The sequence below is a fragment of the Hemitrygon akajei genome, chromosome 21 (genome assembly GCF_048418815.1).
Source record: "Hemitrygon akajei chromosome 21, sHemAka1.3, whole genome shotgun sequence".
NCBI lineage: Eukaryota > Metazoa > Chordata > Chondrichthyes > Myliobatiformes > Dasyatidae > Hemitrygon > Hemitrygon akajei.
The window spans coordinates 38,789,363-38,803,267 of record NC_133144.1 but is presented as its reverse complement, the minus strand read 5'-3'; the positions used below and the strand labels follow the sequence as shown (position 1 = coordinate 38,803,267).

At 42.2% G+C, this 13,905-nt stretch overlaps 1 protein-coding gene across 1 annotated transcript in view; it reads left to right on the top strand.

Annotated features, from left to right (window-relative positions):
- The window catches only part of LOC140714240 (microsomal triglyceride transfer protein large subunit-like), a 99,230-nt gene that overhangs the window by 74,071 nt on the left and 11,254 nt on the right, over positions 1 to 13,905 (top strand). The window contains exons 11-15 of the mRNA XM_073025276.1: positions 1,423 to 1,635; positions 3,411 to 3,625; positions 4,562 to 4,659; positions 4,784 to 4,905; positions 12,921 to 13,151. Of these exons, the coding sequence (XP_072881377.1) occupies positions 1,423 to 1,635; positions 3,411 to 3,625; positions 4,562 to 4,659; positions 4,784 to 4,905; positions 12,921 to 13,151 (879 nt within the window). The remainder of the gene's footprint in view (positions 1 to 1,422; positions 1,636 to 3,410; positions 3,626 to 4,561; positions 4,660 to 4,783; positions 4,906 to 12,920; positions 13,152 to 13,905) is intronic.

Sequence of the window (13,905 nt, the reverse complement as noted above, 5' to 3'; positions counted from 1 at the left end):
AGGGCCACTTATATTCCCAGTTCCAATATGAGCCTCAGGTGTTTCTGGTTATGTCCAACTGCAGCAAGGGACCGCCGGAAAACCCGGAGTCCGGAGTCCACGGACTGAACCACCACATTGGTACAATACAGAGGAAATCTGTCATTTTTAAATTGGCTTATAATGGTCGCCATGACTCAGTCTTAGCCAACAATGGAGTAAAAGAAGGAGGGAAAGCAAGGAAAAAGTTGATGTTTGCAAGCAGTTTCTGCTTCTGGTGGACAGAGATATGAGTCGACAGTTATGGTTTTCCTTTTCTTCAGAAGTTATTACAGGGAAATCTGTCTTTGGGGTGATTATTGCAGGAAAATACGAAGATTAAGTCATCACACCTTGGCTTGATGCACAATCTCTGTTGCCCCAATTCAGAGAATTTTCAGGTGAAAGTACATTATGCACCTTTGTGGTGTTGAAACAAGGCCATTGAACAACATTACATAAAGACCCAAGCTACTTCTGGAGGCCAAGCGTAAAGAGGAAGTACACAGTTAATGGCAGGACTCTTAACATCACTAATGTACAGATGGATTTGGAGTCCAAGTCCATAGCGTCCTGAAAGTGGCCACACAAGTTGTTTAAGGAGCCAAGGGGGCATATGGCATGCTTGCCTTTATAGGTCAAGGTGCTAAGTGTAAGAGTCAGGAAATTATGTCATAACTTTATAAAACTCTGGTTGTTCTACATCTGCAGTATTGTGGGAACTCTGGAGAGGATGCAGAAGTGGTTTACCAGGATTCTGCCTGAATCAAAGAATATGTACTATAAGTACTTGGTCAAACTAAGGTTATTTCTTTTTGGAGTGGCAGAGTGTGAGGGGACACAAGAGAGACTTCAGATACTTGAAACCTAGAGCAACACATAAAATGCTGAAGGAATTCAGCTGGTCAGGCCATAATGGTAGAGGTAAATGGACAGACCCAGGCTGAAGGAGACCTGATAGAAATGTATAAAATGATGAGAGGCATAGTTAGAGTAAACAGCCGTTCATTATCTTTTTTCCGAGGTCAAAGATCACTAGGATGCATGTATTTAAGGTGAGGGGGGAAAGTTCAAAGAAAATATGCAGGGTAAATTATTTACACAAATTAGTTGGTGCCTGGAATGTGCTGTCAGGGATGGTGGAGTTTGCAGATGCGATAAAGACATTTAAGATAGGCACATAGATATGGACCATGTACAGACAAAAAAGATTAGTTTAATTAGGCATTATTAGAGTAATAGTTCAACAAAACATTATGCGCCAAAGAGCCTATTCCTGTCCTGTCCTGTTCTGTGTTCTAAGGCAAGGGAGGAAATGGAACAGTAGGATTATGAAAATTAGGAATAAACTGCATTCATCCCAGAACATACTTTAACCCTTCTTTACACTTATCATTGTTCCAGGAAGTTGAAATTGCAAAGAAAGTGATTTTGGATGGGCTGAATTCAGCTAAAGAAGTGGCTGATGTAAAGATGTACCTTCTAGCACTTAAGAACGCACTTCTTCCAGAAACGATACCAGTATTGTTACAGTACACCAGCAAGCAAAGAAATTCTGTGACGTTTATTGCTGTGACTGCACTACAGAGATTCCCAAGTGTCTACATCACTCAAGAGGTAAAGGTCTTGCACAAAGTTTCAAAGTCAAAGTGAAGTTTATTGTTATTGCAACAGGTTGAAATTTGTATTGCATATATCCCCAGTATTTCCAATAAGTTTTCCTGAAGACCGCACTTTTTTAAAGTATGGAGTACAATAATTATATCTGTAAAGTTCAGTGCCACCAATGATGGTTTGTTCAATTTTACCTTAGCAGAGTAAAAATTCAGATTTCCTTCATTAGAGTGAACCAGAATCTGACAGATTGGGATCGTATTTAAGACTAGTTATGTCTTACTGAGATTCAAAACTGCTATGGTAGAAGTTGAACTTGGATCTCGAGATTTTTGCTCCAGGTCTCTTGGTTGCAGGTCTAACAAGTTAACATCCATGCTACATCAGTATTAGGTAGTTAATAACATCTAAAAAGATATGCATTTAAAGAGCAGCCTGTGAATGGTATCAAAGCACATACCTGAGTATGTCATACCTGGAGGTTCAGTTATTCACTGAAATTTTCCATTTGGTCTTATGGTGCAAATTTCAACTAAATTAAATTTATAGGGTCGAAAGATGTAAATCATAACATTATAGTTTGTATCATCATAAACAGATTGTAATATATATGAATCATGATAATTGATGTAAATATTGTAAAGAGACTTGGCTGTACCAATTTACGTACCAAGGACTACCATTTTTAATCATGCCTTTCAATATCTCATCACCGACCACAGCATTTCCCAAAATCTCTCTGCCTGATAAACCTCTTAGTCACAAAAAACCTTTGTTTAGGAGGACTTTTAGCCACATGGAGTGGCATCTACAGGGGCCGCCAGCTAAAAGCCCCTTGCTCATGCACATGAAGTAGGTTATTCAGGCAGTTCTTTCCACCCAGATCCTTACATGAAGCATGGTGCATAATTGTAGAGACCACCAGGCACGAAGCTGAAAGGACCCAAACATGTCGAGTTTTGTTTTGAGTCAGCTGTGTGCCCTTGTAAATAGTTCAGTTTGGGTCTATCTGTGCCATACAGGCAGAGAATGAGAAAGAAAGTGGGAGAGAATGAGAGAGAACGAGAGAGAGAGAGAGAGAAAGAGAAAGATATAAACAGATAATATAAATTGAAAAACATAAAGAGAAGGACAGTGTAAAGGACCATACATACAGAGAGATGGTGGCTAGGTCAGGGTGGAAAAAATATTGCTACCCAAGTGAGAACTGGAAAAGTCATGGGTGGGTTAGGGCTTGGCTGTGTCCCAAATTTATGCCCATGCAGACCCCATTAACCTTTTGATGGGAAATATCAACTATAATTTTCTCTGCACGGAGATCCTCACCGATCGATAGGGACGAGCCCTGCTGCAGGGAGTTTTTTTTCTTGCACTGTTGAGGAGCACAACCTTATGACTATTTATATCAACAAGCTGACATATTTATTGCATGTACAATGAAATTTCTGATGAGTATTCCCATTTTGAAGAATGAAATTTTGCCTGTCGATCCTGATTATGTGGACCTCAAATTGATTATTGGTATTCGAATTTCAAATCTCATAGCAGTTGAATCAGCAGTGCTAAAAACAGTGCTTTTAAGACTTCATTGTAAATCAATAGTGGAGCGAGCATTAAGAGATAGAACATCGCATTCTGATTTCATGCATCATTTTAAGGAGGCACAAAGAGAGAGAGAGAGACTTAATGAGCAGTGGAAGTGGAGGTATATAAGTTGGCAACAATGCATTATGATTACCTGTCTCTATTTAAAAATCGATATATTTTTTCACATTTAGGTGAAGAAGCAGATGAACAGAATTTTTCACCAAAGCAGGGATCAATATGAGGCTGCTGTGCGAATGGCTGCTCTGGATGTGATCCTCAATAACCAACTTTCACCCATGGAATTGAAAAATATTGTGCTGTCTTTGGGAGAAATTGAATTGGAACTCTCTAAGTTTACCGTGGCAAAGCTGCAGAATATCATGCATTCTGACCACCACCCAGCAAGGTGACAGTGAACTGCAGTACCTAGCGTCATAAAAATTCTTGCAAGGCCGTAGGAACCCATTTAGTTCAACTGGTTTATGTTAAATTTTACGATGAGCATGGATTTCACACTACATATTTCACAATTTATTTACTTTTACCTTAAGTGCATCTATGCCTTCAGCTCTCATGCTACTTGTAAAACTATTTTTTACATATCGTTTGTTTTGGATAATTCCCCTGCTTCACAGAAATTTATTTCAATATTGTTAAGTTCCCCTGCCTGTTCGGCCTGTAAATCTGTGCTGGCTTCTAGTAGAGCAACCCATCAGTCCCATTCCTCTGCACGTTTCCCATATCCCTGCAAATTATTCCACCACACATGCGTTCTTCCCCCAACCCTCCCATAGTTTGTTTTAACTGTGGATACAGACACTGAATTGTAATTCTGTGCAGTGATGTGGTGGAAATAAAAATAATAGTAGTTTCTGCACACATGACTCTAGGCAGAGACTATATTCTGACATTTCTGTACCATAGTCTGAGATTCTCTCAAGACTTGAAGTGGATAAAGTTGCATTCTTCAGATGAGGAAGAATGAGTTATATTTGCAGAAGCAGAGTTCGTAGCCTCTGCTGCCTGTTGTCCTTGTTTTTGTTGTTGCCTTTCTCCATGGCGCGTCAGGTTTTCATTCACGTTAATAGTGTAATATCATGGTGTGAAAATGAAATCCTTATGCCGAAGATTTTTCTATATTATTGGGTTTGGGAACTTTGCTTAGAATGGCACTTATGTAGGACTCTAAGTCACCGAGGGATTTAATTTATGCCTTAGATAAAATATAGGTATTTTATGCTCAGTTGCTTGCATATACTTATGTTTGTATTTCTGATACAGAGACAAACTGCAAAACGTAATTTTCTCCTTACAAAATCTTCCTCGTTCCTAATTTTTGCAGACAAGTAATCCGTGAATTCCTGAAAGATCCAATGATAAATAATTACAATTGTTTGTCCAGAACTGGGAGTTCATCTTCTGCTTCAGGATATTTAGCAGGTAAAAGGAGTTGGGTTACATTACCTTCCATTATGCATTTTAGACCATTAAAATATATATGAATATTATACCATTTTAATTTAAATTTTAGATTAAGTTCCAATTTAATTTTTTTCATTATCAGTTACTACAGATATAATATCCTCTTACAATATGGATTTACTCTTTGGAGACACGGGAATATTACAAAATAGTCTTACAGATTTCTTCATATTTACTCAGGGAAGTCAGCTTCATGCAACACAGGTATGTTAATATAATCTTGCATCTCTTGGCTTCGTATTCATCTGAGACTAGCTATTTATTTATAAGCCGGTGCTGAAGAAGGCGAAGGCAATGTTGGCAGTCATTTCTAGAGGAATAGAGTGTAGGAGCAGGGATGTGATGTTGAGGCCTCACTTGGAATACTGTGTGCAGTTTTGGGCTCCTTATTTAAGAAAGGATGTGCTGACGTTGGAGAGGGTTCAGAGAAGATTCACTAGAATGATTCCGGGAATGAGAGGGTTAACATATGAGGAACGTTTGACCGCTCTTGGACTGTACTCCTTGGAGTTTAGAAGAATGATGGGGAGACCTCATAGAAACATTTCAAATGTTGAAAGGCATGGACCGAGTGGATGTGGCAAAGTTGTTTCCCATGGTGGGGGAGTCTAGTACGAGAGGACATGACTCGAGGATTGCAGGGCACCCATTCAGAATGGAGATGCAAAAAAAATTTTTTAGCCAGAGGGTGGTGAATTGTGGAATTTGTTGCCACGGGCGGCAGTAGAGGCCGGGTCATTGGGTGTATTTAAGGCAGAGATTGATAGGTATCTGAGTAGTCAGGGCATCAAATGTTATGGTGAGAAGGCGGGGAAATGGGACTAAAGGGAAGATTGGACCAGCTCATGATGAAATGGCGGAGCAGACTCGATGGGCCAAATGGCTGACTTCTGCTCTTTTGTCTTATTAAATAAGCAATCTAACAGCTAACATTCAGTTTATGAAAATTATAAACATTTGAATCACTCCTGTAACAAGAAGAAAATGCTTTTCTTTTCAGGAACAAATGTTACATTCAATTTCAGACCTAAGCAAGCTTATGAACTCTAGATTTTGAATAATATTGCAGCTATGTGAACATATGTGACATCAGTTACAATTGTCCTGAATGTTCCATCTCCAACTCGGGAAGAAAGAGTCGGCAGGCAGGCTCCAAACTATAAATGGCAGATTGATCTGTTTAAAACAAAGGGAAATAATGATACATCTACCTGCTTAAAGAAAAGCGAATTAAAACTTAATCCAATAAACTACATCTCTGTCAGTGTGGTAAGAGTTACAAAAGAAGAGAGGACTTCTTGTAGCATTTATTCTGTTGAATATATGTGTACATTCACTTCAGCACTATAGACTACTTAATGTAAAGTATGTCTAGGAATCTATTACTAATATATGCCTAGTAATTAGATCTAATCTTACTGACTTTCTCTGCTCAATGCGCTGAAAATACAATTTTATCTAGAGTGGCCTGCAATTGCAAACATTTCCAGGGAGACATTTTTCAGCATTCCAGTATAAATTTCAGCTCCCAGGTGTGGACAGATTTCTGTGCTGCTGCATACTTCTTAAGAACAGCAATTAATCCAGCAGTCAGCTTCGGAGCCTGGAGAACACTCTATTAACAACTTACAATAGTCAGAGTAAATAGTCGATGTTTCGGGCCGAGTCCATTCATCAGGACTGGAAAGGAAGGGGAGAGATTTCCTGATGGTGTTACGAGACAGCTCCAACCACGCCAACTTCTGGGATTTAGACACACAAACTCCCTGGAGTACGGATAGCTGACACAGCCACTTTAAGGGTTCAGAACATTCCCACTTATTGGTAATCATGTTTCGAGCGCCAAGAATTGAGTACTTAAGAAACACCTGAACCGTGGTTCAGTGCTCAACCGTAAGCCTACTAGTGATATTGTCTAGCATTTGTTTTGTGTTCAAATCCAGTTTAATCCATCTCCTGCACCTTGCTTCAGATACCCCAGCATTTGGGTCCAAATGATTCTTCTCAAGGACTCACATCAGAAATGAAGGGACTTGGCCCAAAACGTCAGCAGATGCAGCCTGGCCTGCTGAGTTCCTCCAGCATTTTGGGTGTGTTGCTTTGGATTTCCAGCATTTGCTGATTTTCTCGTGTTTGTGTTCCCATTGGTCTGTGCAAGAATAAGACCCATCTAGATCCATCACTATATGTTGACGTATCTCAGAGCACAGCTTCCTACTCCCTCCTTTCTCCAGATTTCTCCAAGTTATTTTATTTCCTTTGAACAATACTCTACTCCTAATAGAGAGGGGGTTGATTTCTGCAGTGTTGGGGTCCCTTGGTTAAGGGACTAGATGCAATTATGAAAGGCTTATCTCTGTTTCTAGTGAACAGCTATCTGCCCACGGGTAGCAATGCGGTCTTCCTGATGTACTAAACTGTTCTCTGATGACATCTCCCCAATCCAGAAAAAGAATAATTTGCTCAAGAATAGCATCTGTCTTTCAATACAACAGAGGTTCTCAACCTTTTTTAAACTCTAGACCGATACCATTAATCAAGGGATCTGTGGACCCCACTTTGGGAACCCCTGGAATAGAGGGAATAATCTGCTGAAGAGTTACATCACACTGTTCTTATGCAGCCTAGTCCAGGTGGCAGAAATCAGAGCTTGACTTGGACTCCAGGGAAATCTTGACATCAAAGTACATTTATTATCAAAGTTTGTATGCAGTTACAACCCTGAGATTCACCTTCCCCACAGACAGACACGAAACAAAGAAAACTATGGCTCCTGTTTAAAGAAAAACATCAAATCCCCCCACTCACAAAAAAAACAACGCGCAAATGGCAACAAAAAAAGAGAAAAACGACAACATCGAAAAGAGTTCAGGCATGTTCAGTTCAGCTCAGTTCGTTATCTGCAGGCCGCCCTGATCAAAATCACTCAAAATAGCAACAAAACCAGGAGCAGCCAAAACCAGAAACACTTCGTAACTTGAGCTCCAGAGTCCAATCCACAAATTGCTTCAATTAATCTTTGCCCAAGATCTAGGACTGCAGTACTCTCTTCCAACAGCAATGAGGGAGGGAGAGAGAGAGAGAGAGACCATTTGAATGCAGGGAGGTGCCTCCAGAATCAGCAGGCAAGAGGGGGAGATGGACTGTCACACGCAGACATCTTTCTCCAGCAGCATACAGAAGAGGCTGGCAGATGGTGCTGATCACCTGCTCGCTTTCCGCTCGCGCCTCAATGATTTCAGTCTTCCTTGATGCTTTAATTGACGAGATTGGTGAGAAATTGAATCAGTCATGGGCTCACAGGCTTCCTGACCTCCAGGCTGCACACTTCACTTGAAGCCTCCCCGAACCATCTCAGAAACAGCAAAGCGCTAGATTGCTCAATCCACCTGAAAACACGCCACCAAAATGTAGATCTCAGGCTCCACATTTGAAAGAAAAAGGTGTAAAACAATTAGTTTCATGAACTGTCTGGAGGATGTTGCCTGTGGTCGAGTTGTTCATTGGTGCCATCTTCTTCCAGTTGGTTCTTTATTATTACAAAGTAGCGTCAGCCTCTAGTGCTGTTGGGCCCTTGCATTTCCCGAATGGAAACACCGGTCTACTCATTCCTCCTCATCGCCATTCTAAAAGGACAACACTCTATTCTGAAGCTGTTTCCTCTGCTCTTAGACTCTCCTACCAGAGGATACATCCTTTCCACACCCACTCTATCAAGGCTTTCAACATTTGATAGGTTTCAATGAGGTCACCTCTCATTCTTCTGAATTCTTGTCAATATAGCCCCAGAGCCATCAAATGCTCTTCATATGACAAGCCATTCAGTCCTGGAATCATTTTTGTGAACTTCCTTTGAACCCTCTCCGGTTTCAGCACATTGTTTCTAAGACAAGGGGCTCAAAAATGCTCATAATACTCAAAGTGAAGTCTCGCCAATGTTTTATAAAGCCAGAATCTTCATCTTAGTCCCTGGTTAGGCCCTGTCCTACTAGCAAGACAGACACATCAGAGGTGGTAGCACATTAAATCCAGATATCACGAAGTCTTTTAGTCTTCAGGTCAAACAAGTATAAGGAAACCTCCTGAATACCATCCTCCAATGAATGTTGAAGGACAGTTTGAAAAAGCACTGTAAGTAACAAGTGGACCAATGAACTCTGTTAGGATTTTCGGTCTAGCTCAGTCGCACCATTTGTGACCAAGCTGAGTGAGTCCTCAAGTTCAAGTTTATCATCACCTGACTGTACATATATACAACCCAATCTTCCCTTGGACCACGGTGCACCCCAAAACATATACCACACGCAGCACATAAAACAAATGTTACCATAAATAAGTCAACAAAATATAATTCAATATGCATGTAGTATGCAGCATAGGTAAACAATAAACAGTACAGCAGAAGGTAAACAGCTCGCTGTCCTAGTGACAAGACCTCGGTGGTAGCAGCATATTCTTTACTCTCACAGCCTGAGGGAAGAAGCTGTTACCCAGTCCTGATGCTCCTGTAGCTCCCTCCTGACGATAGTGGGTCAAAGGTGGGGGTCCTCAACGTTATTTCAGACCCTTCATCTACAATGGTCCCAGTAAATGTCACAAATTGTCAGGAGGAAGACTCACATTGGTTTTTGCTATCATCTGTGGGTTCTTACGATCTGATGCCTTGCAGATACCGTACCACACAACGCTGCAGCCAGGCAGGACACGCTGGATGGTGCTCAAGTAGAATGGGAGCAGGAAGCCTTGCATGTCCCAGTCTCTTCAGAATGTGTAGATGCTGCTGTGTCCTCTTGACAAATGGGGGTCCAGCTTAGACTGTCTATTATGTGCACACCAAGGAACTCTGTGATCTTCACTCTCTGTACAGCAGAGCAAGGGAGAGTCGTTGACCTGCGCCTTCCTGAAGTCCACAATCATCTTCTTGTCTTGTCTGCATTGAGACTCAGTTTGTTGTTCTCACACCATTTGAAAAGCCTCTCTATCTCCTCTCTGTATGCTGACTCATCATTGTTCCTGATAAGACCAACCACTGTCGTACTATCAGTCAGCTTGACGATGTGGTTTGAGCTGGATCTGGCAGTGCAGTCGTGAGTCAGTAGCATGAACACACAGCCTTAGGGGCACCAGAGCTCAGTGTGATGGAACGTGAGATGTTGCTGCCAACTCAGACTGACTGGGGTCTTCCCATCCAGACCCACGACCACTACCATCGAGAAGAACAAGAACAGCAGATACCTGGGAACACCACCACTTGGAAATTCCCCCCTCAAGTCACTCACTGAGCTGACTTGGAAACACATTGCCATTCCTTCAATGTCGCTGGGTCAAAATCATGGAATTCCCTCCCTAACAGCACTGTGGGTGTATTTACACCTCAGGGACTGCAGCGGTTGAAGAAGGTAGCTTATCGCCACCTTCTTAAGGGCAACTAGGGATGGGCAATAAATGCCGGCTTAGCTGGCAACACCCACATCCCATAAATGAATAAATCAAAAAAAGTCCCAAGATCCAGTTATGGAGGGGGCTGTTGAATCCCAATGAGAAAGATTTGCCAGCCAGCCTCTGGGGGATGATTGTGTGAAATGCCATGCTGAAGTTGATAAACAACATCCTGGCATATGAGGCATCATTTTCGAAGTGGGACAGGATGGAGTGGAAGGCCAAGGCTATGGCATCATGAATGGACTGGTTCGAGTGGTAGGCAAACCATGAAGGATCCAAAGTAGTTGGAAGGTAAGATTTTATATTATCCATTACCAGCCGCTCAAAGCACTTCATTATCATTGAAGTCAGTGCCACTGGGTGGTAATTATTTAGGCCAGCTACCATCGCTACCATTCTTGGGCACCGGAATGATGAGGCTGGCTTGAAGTCTGCAGAGAGAGTGGACTGTTGCAAAGAGATAGTAAAGATATGCATTAAGACTTCTATTAGCTGGGCTGCACAATCCTTCCACACCTGACCACGTATGTTATCTGGCCCTGCAGCTTTGCATGGGTTTACCCTGGATAAGGTCCTCCTCACCTCAGCTGCGGTCAGACTGGGAGCCTGTTCTCGGGGGGGGGAGAAGGGGCTTTCCTCTGCATCAGATCATTCATTGTATCAAATCGAAGGCATTCAGCCTATCAGGAGGGGAGGCGTTATTGTTGTTGGTGCACAGGATGGACTTGTATTCTGTTATAGTTTGTATACCTTGCCACATGCGCCACGTGTCCCTGCTGTCACAAAGCTGTCTGTGAGTCTTCTGTGAGTGCTCTTGCTTTGCCCTCCTGATGGCATGGGAGAGCAGAGCTCATGCTGACCTTGAAGTCATCCGATCCCTCAATTTGAAGGCAACGTCACGATCCCTAAGCATGGCATGAACCTCTGCAGTCAGCCATCATTTCTGGTTTGCCCTTGCAGAGTGGTATTTAATCACGGTAACGTCCTCAATGTATTTTCCTATGTAGCCAGCCACCGATCTCACACATTCATCAATGTTGACATGATGATCATGGGTGGCCACCAGTAGTTTCAAAACTGCCTTGCAGTGCCTAGGTGGCACTCTCTGGCCAGGTCCTGAGCTCCCTGTAAACTGGTTTGACGTGTATAACCAGGGTCTGTATGCAGGGAGTAGCAAAATGGATATGAGGTAAGGACAGGTGGCAGCCTTATAGGTTCCACAAACATTGGTTTTGAACAGGTCCTTCTTTTGAAGAACACACCTCACGATGCTTCGGACACATCATCAGTGATGTAACCTGGGGTCATCAGGTGTTTCGGGTCTTTCAACATCAGACACCCTCACCCAGGCGACCCAGTCGTGGTTGATCAAGCCACAACTTGAGTTCGGGTAACTTGTGCTGCAGATCTCCATGGACTTGCCTTCTTCATCCAGAGAGTTCTCTGCTGCCTCGGTAATGTGACCGATGGCTCTCTGCCTCCTTGTAACAGCAATGCCCAATGCGCTGAGTGCTTTGTAAAGAGAATGTCCAGAGAAGCACTGGCAGACCACTTCAGCAGGCATTCTCTCCTCTGGTTGTGTTGACATGCTAGTAAAACTTTGGTAGGACTGTTTTTAAGTTGGCATGATTGAAGTCACCAGCAACAATGAAGAAACCATTGGGGTGAGTGGCTTTGAGGTTGCAGATTGTGTTGTAGAACTCCTGCAGCACTTCCCCAACACTAGTGCAGGGAGTGGCTGTAAACAGCATCAACCACAATGGCAGTGAACTCTATCGTAGGTTAAAACCTCAATCTGTGGTCAACAGTGGGCCATTACTACCAAGGCATTCACACAACAGTTCTTATTGGCATAGACATACAGACCTCCTCCGTGGGTCTTACTGGAGATCATCACACTTCTGTCCGCCTGGAAGTAGATTAAGCCTTCTTGATGGATAGCGGAGTCTGGTGTTGGATCCTGGAGCTACATTTCTGTCAGGACGATTGTGCAGTTGTCCCTTACCTCCCGATGGTTCAAACACAGATGAAGGTAATCCAGTTTATTTTCTAGCGATTGGAAGTACCTGCCACACTTCTGGTCTGTTAGTTAGTGAGTGAACAAAAATGAGCATATACTTACTGTGTTACCCATCTAGAACTGGAACTAGGACTAGGGGACATTGCCTCAAGATGCAGGGGTGAAGATTTAGAACGGAGATGAGGAGAAACTGTTTTTCCCAGAGAGTGGTGAATCTGTGGAATTCTCTGCCCAGGGAAGCAGTGAGGCTTCTTCATTAAATATATTTAAGATACAGTTAGATAGGTTTATACATAGTAAGGGAATTAAGGGTTATGGGGGAAAAAGCAGGTAGATGGAGCTGATACAGACAGATCAGCCATGATCTTATTGAATGGGGGGCAGGCTCAATGGGCCGAATGGCCTACTCCTGCTCCTATTTCTTATGTTCAGTCTATCTCTGCAGAGAAAACACTAGTAGAAATAACCCTCTGACATTCCTCATGAAGAGAGCATTACTATCCCCCACTGAGGTCACCCACTTCTGAGCTAAAGAACTATCAGGCAGCATGTGTGATGCTAAAATTAACCCCAGTGCTTCTGGAAAGGGATAGAATAAGTTCGTACAGAGCTGCCCCTCATAATTTCAGTTCGGTAATATATGGGATTAGCAATGTGCTTTTGGGAGGTTTCAATCTTGATTTGCCCTCACACACCTATTAACGTTATCATATTGGCATGCTTATTTATTGCATCTACATCTTCACATTTGAAATAGGTATCAATTGAAGCAAAAGGTCTGGACTCATTCTTCAAGCAAAGTTCAGCTCAGGCTGATGATGATGATGATGAAGTCATGGCCGGTATGTCAGTGATTCTCTTTGATGTCCAGTTCCCTCCCATTGTATTTTTCCAAGGATACAGTGATCTAATGGATAAGCTCTGGTCAGTCACCGAAGAGCCTACAAGTATAATAAAAGGATCCATTTTACTGATTGACTATCGACAGGTAATGAACTCAGACACACCCTTGATATTACAAAATAGATATTATTAACTCATGTAACCAATATTTTCATTAATCTGGTATGGTCAATCACAACAGTTGAAAAGGATTATCATTTTGCCACTTCTATTATAATTTTATGGGTTTGAAGTGAATTAATTTTGAATCAAGAGAATGCTGCAAGATCATAGGTTAACCAGTAAGCATAAGAACTCTGCTAAGTTATTGTTTTGAGGGTGGACACATTTCAAAACAAAAACAGTAGATTGGAATGTTAATATAATTTGAATCAGGAGATGGGAACATGTATATGGAGAGAGCAATCATAAACAGAGCGATGTTACAGATTATCTGTGAAGTAACAGCTGAAAACCTTGAACACATAAAACATGTACATCCTCTTTGCAAAGAACATAGATCAGTACAGCACAGGCCAGGCCCTTCGCCCCACAATGTTATGCTGAACTAATTAAACCAATCACCTCTAATTAATCTCCCTTGTCTACCTTGATTATAACTCTTCCCACCCTTTCTCCTGTAAAAATACTATTCCCTTTTCTCAGTTCCTTCATCTCTTCCATATCTGTTCCTAGGATGAGGGTTTTCTTCCCAGGTCGTCAGAAATTCCTCAAAGAATGCGGTTTTCCTTCCTCCACCATTGATGCTGCCCTCACCCACATCTCCTCCATTTCCCAGACTTACACGCTCGCCCCATCTTCCCGCTGCTTTCACTGTGATAGAGTTCCTCTTGTCTTCA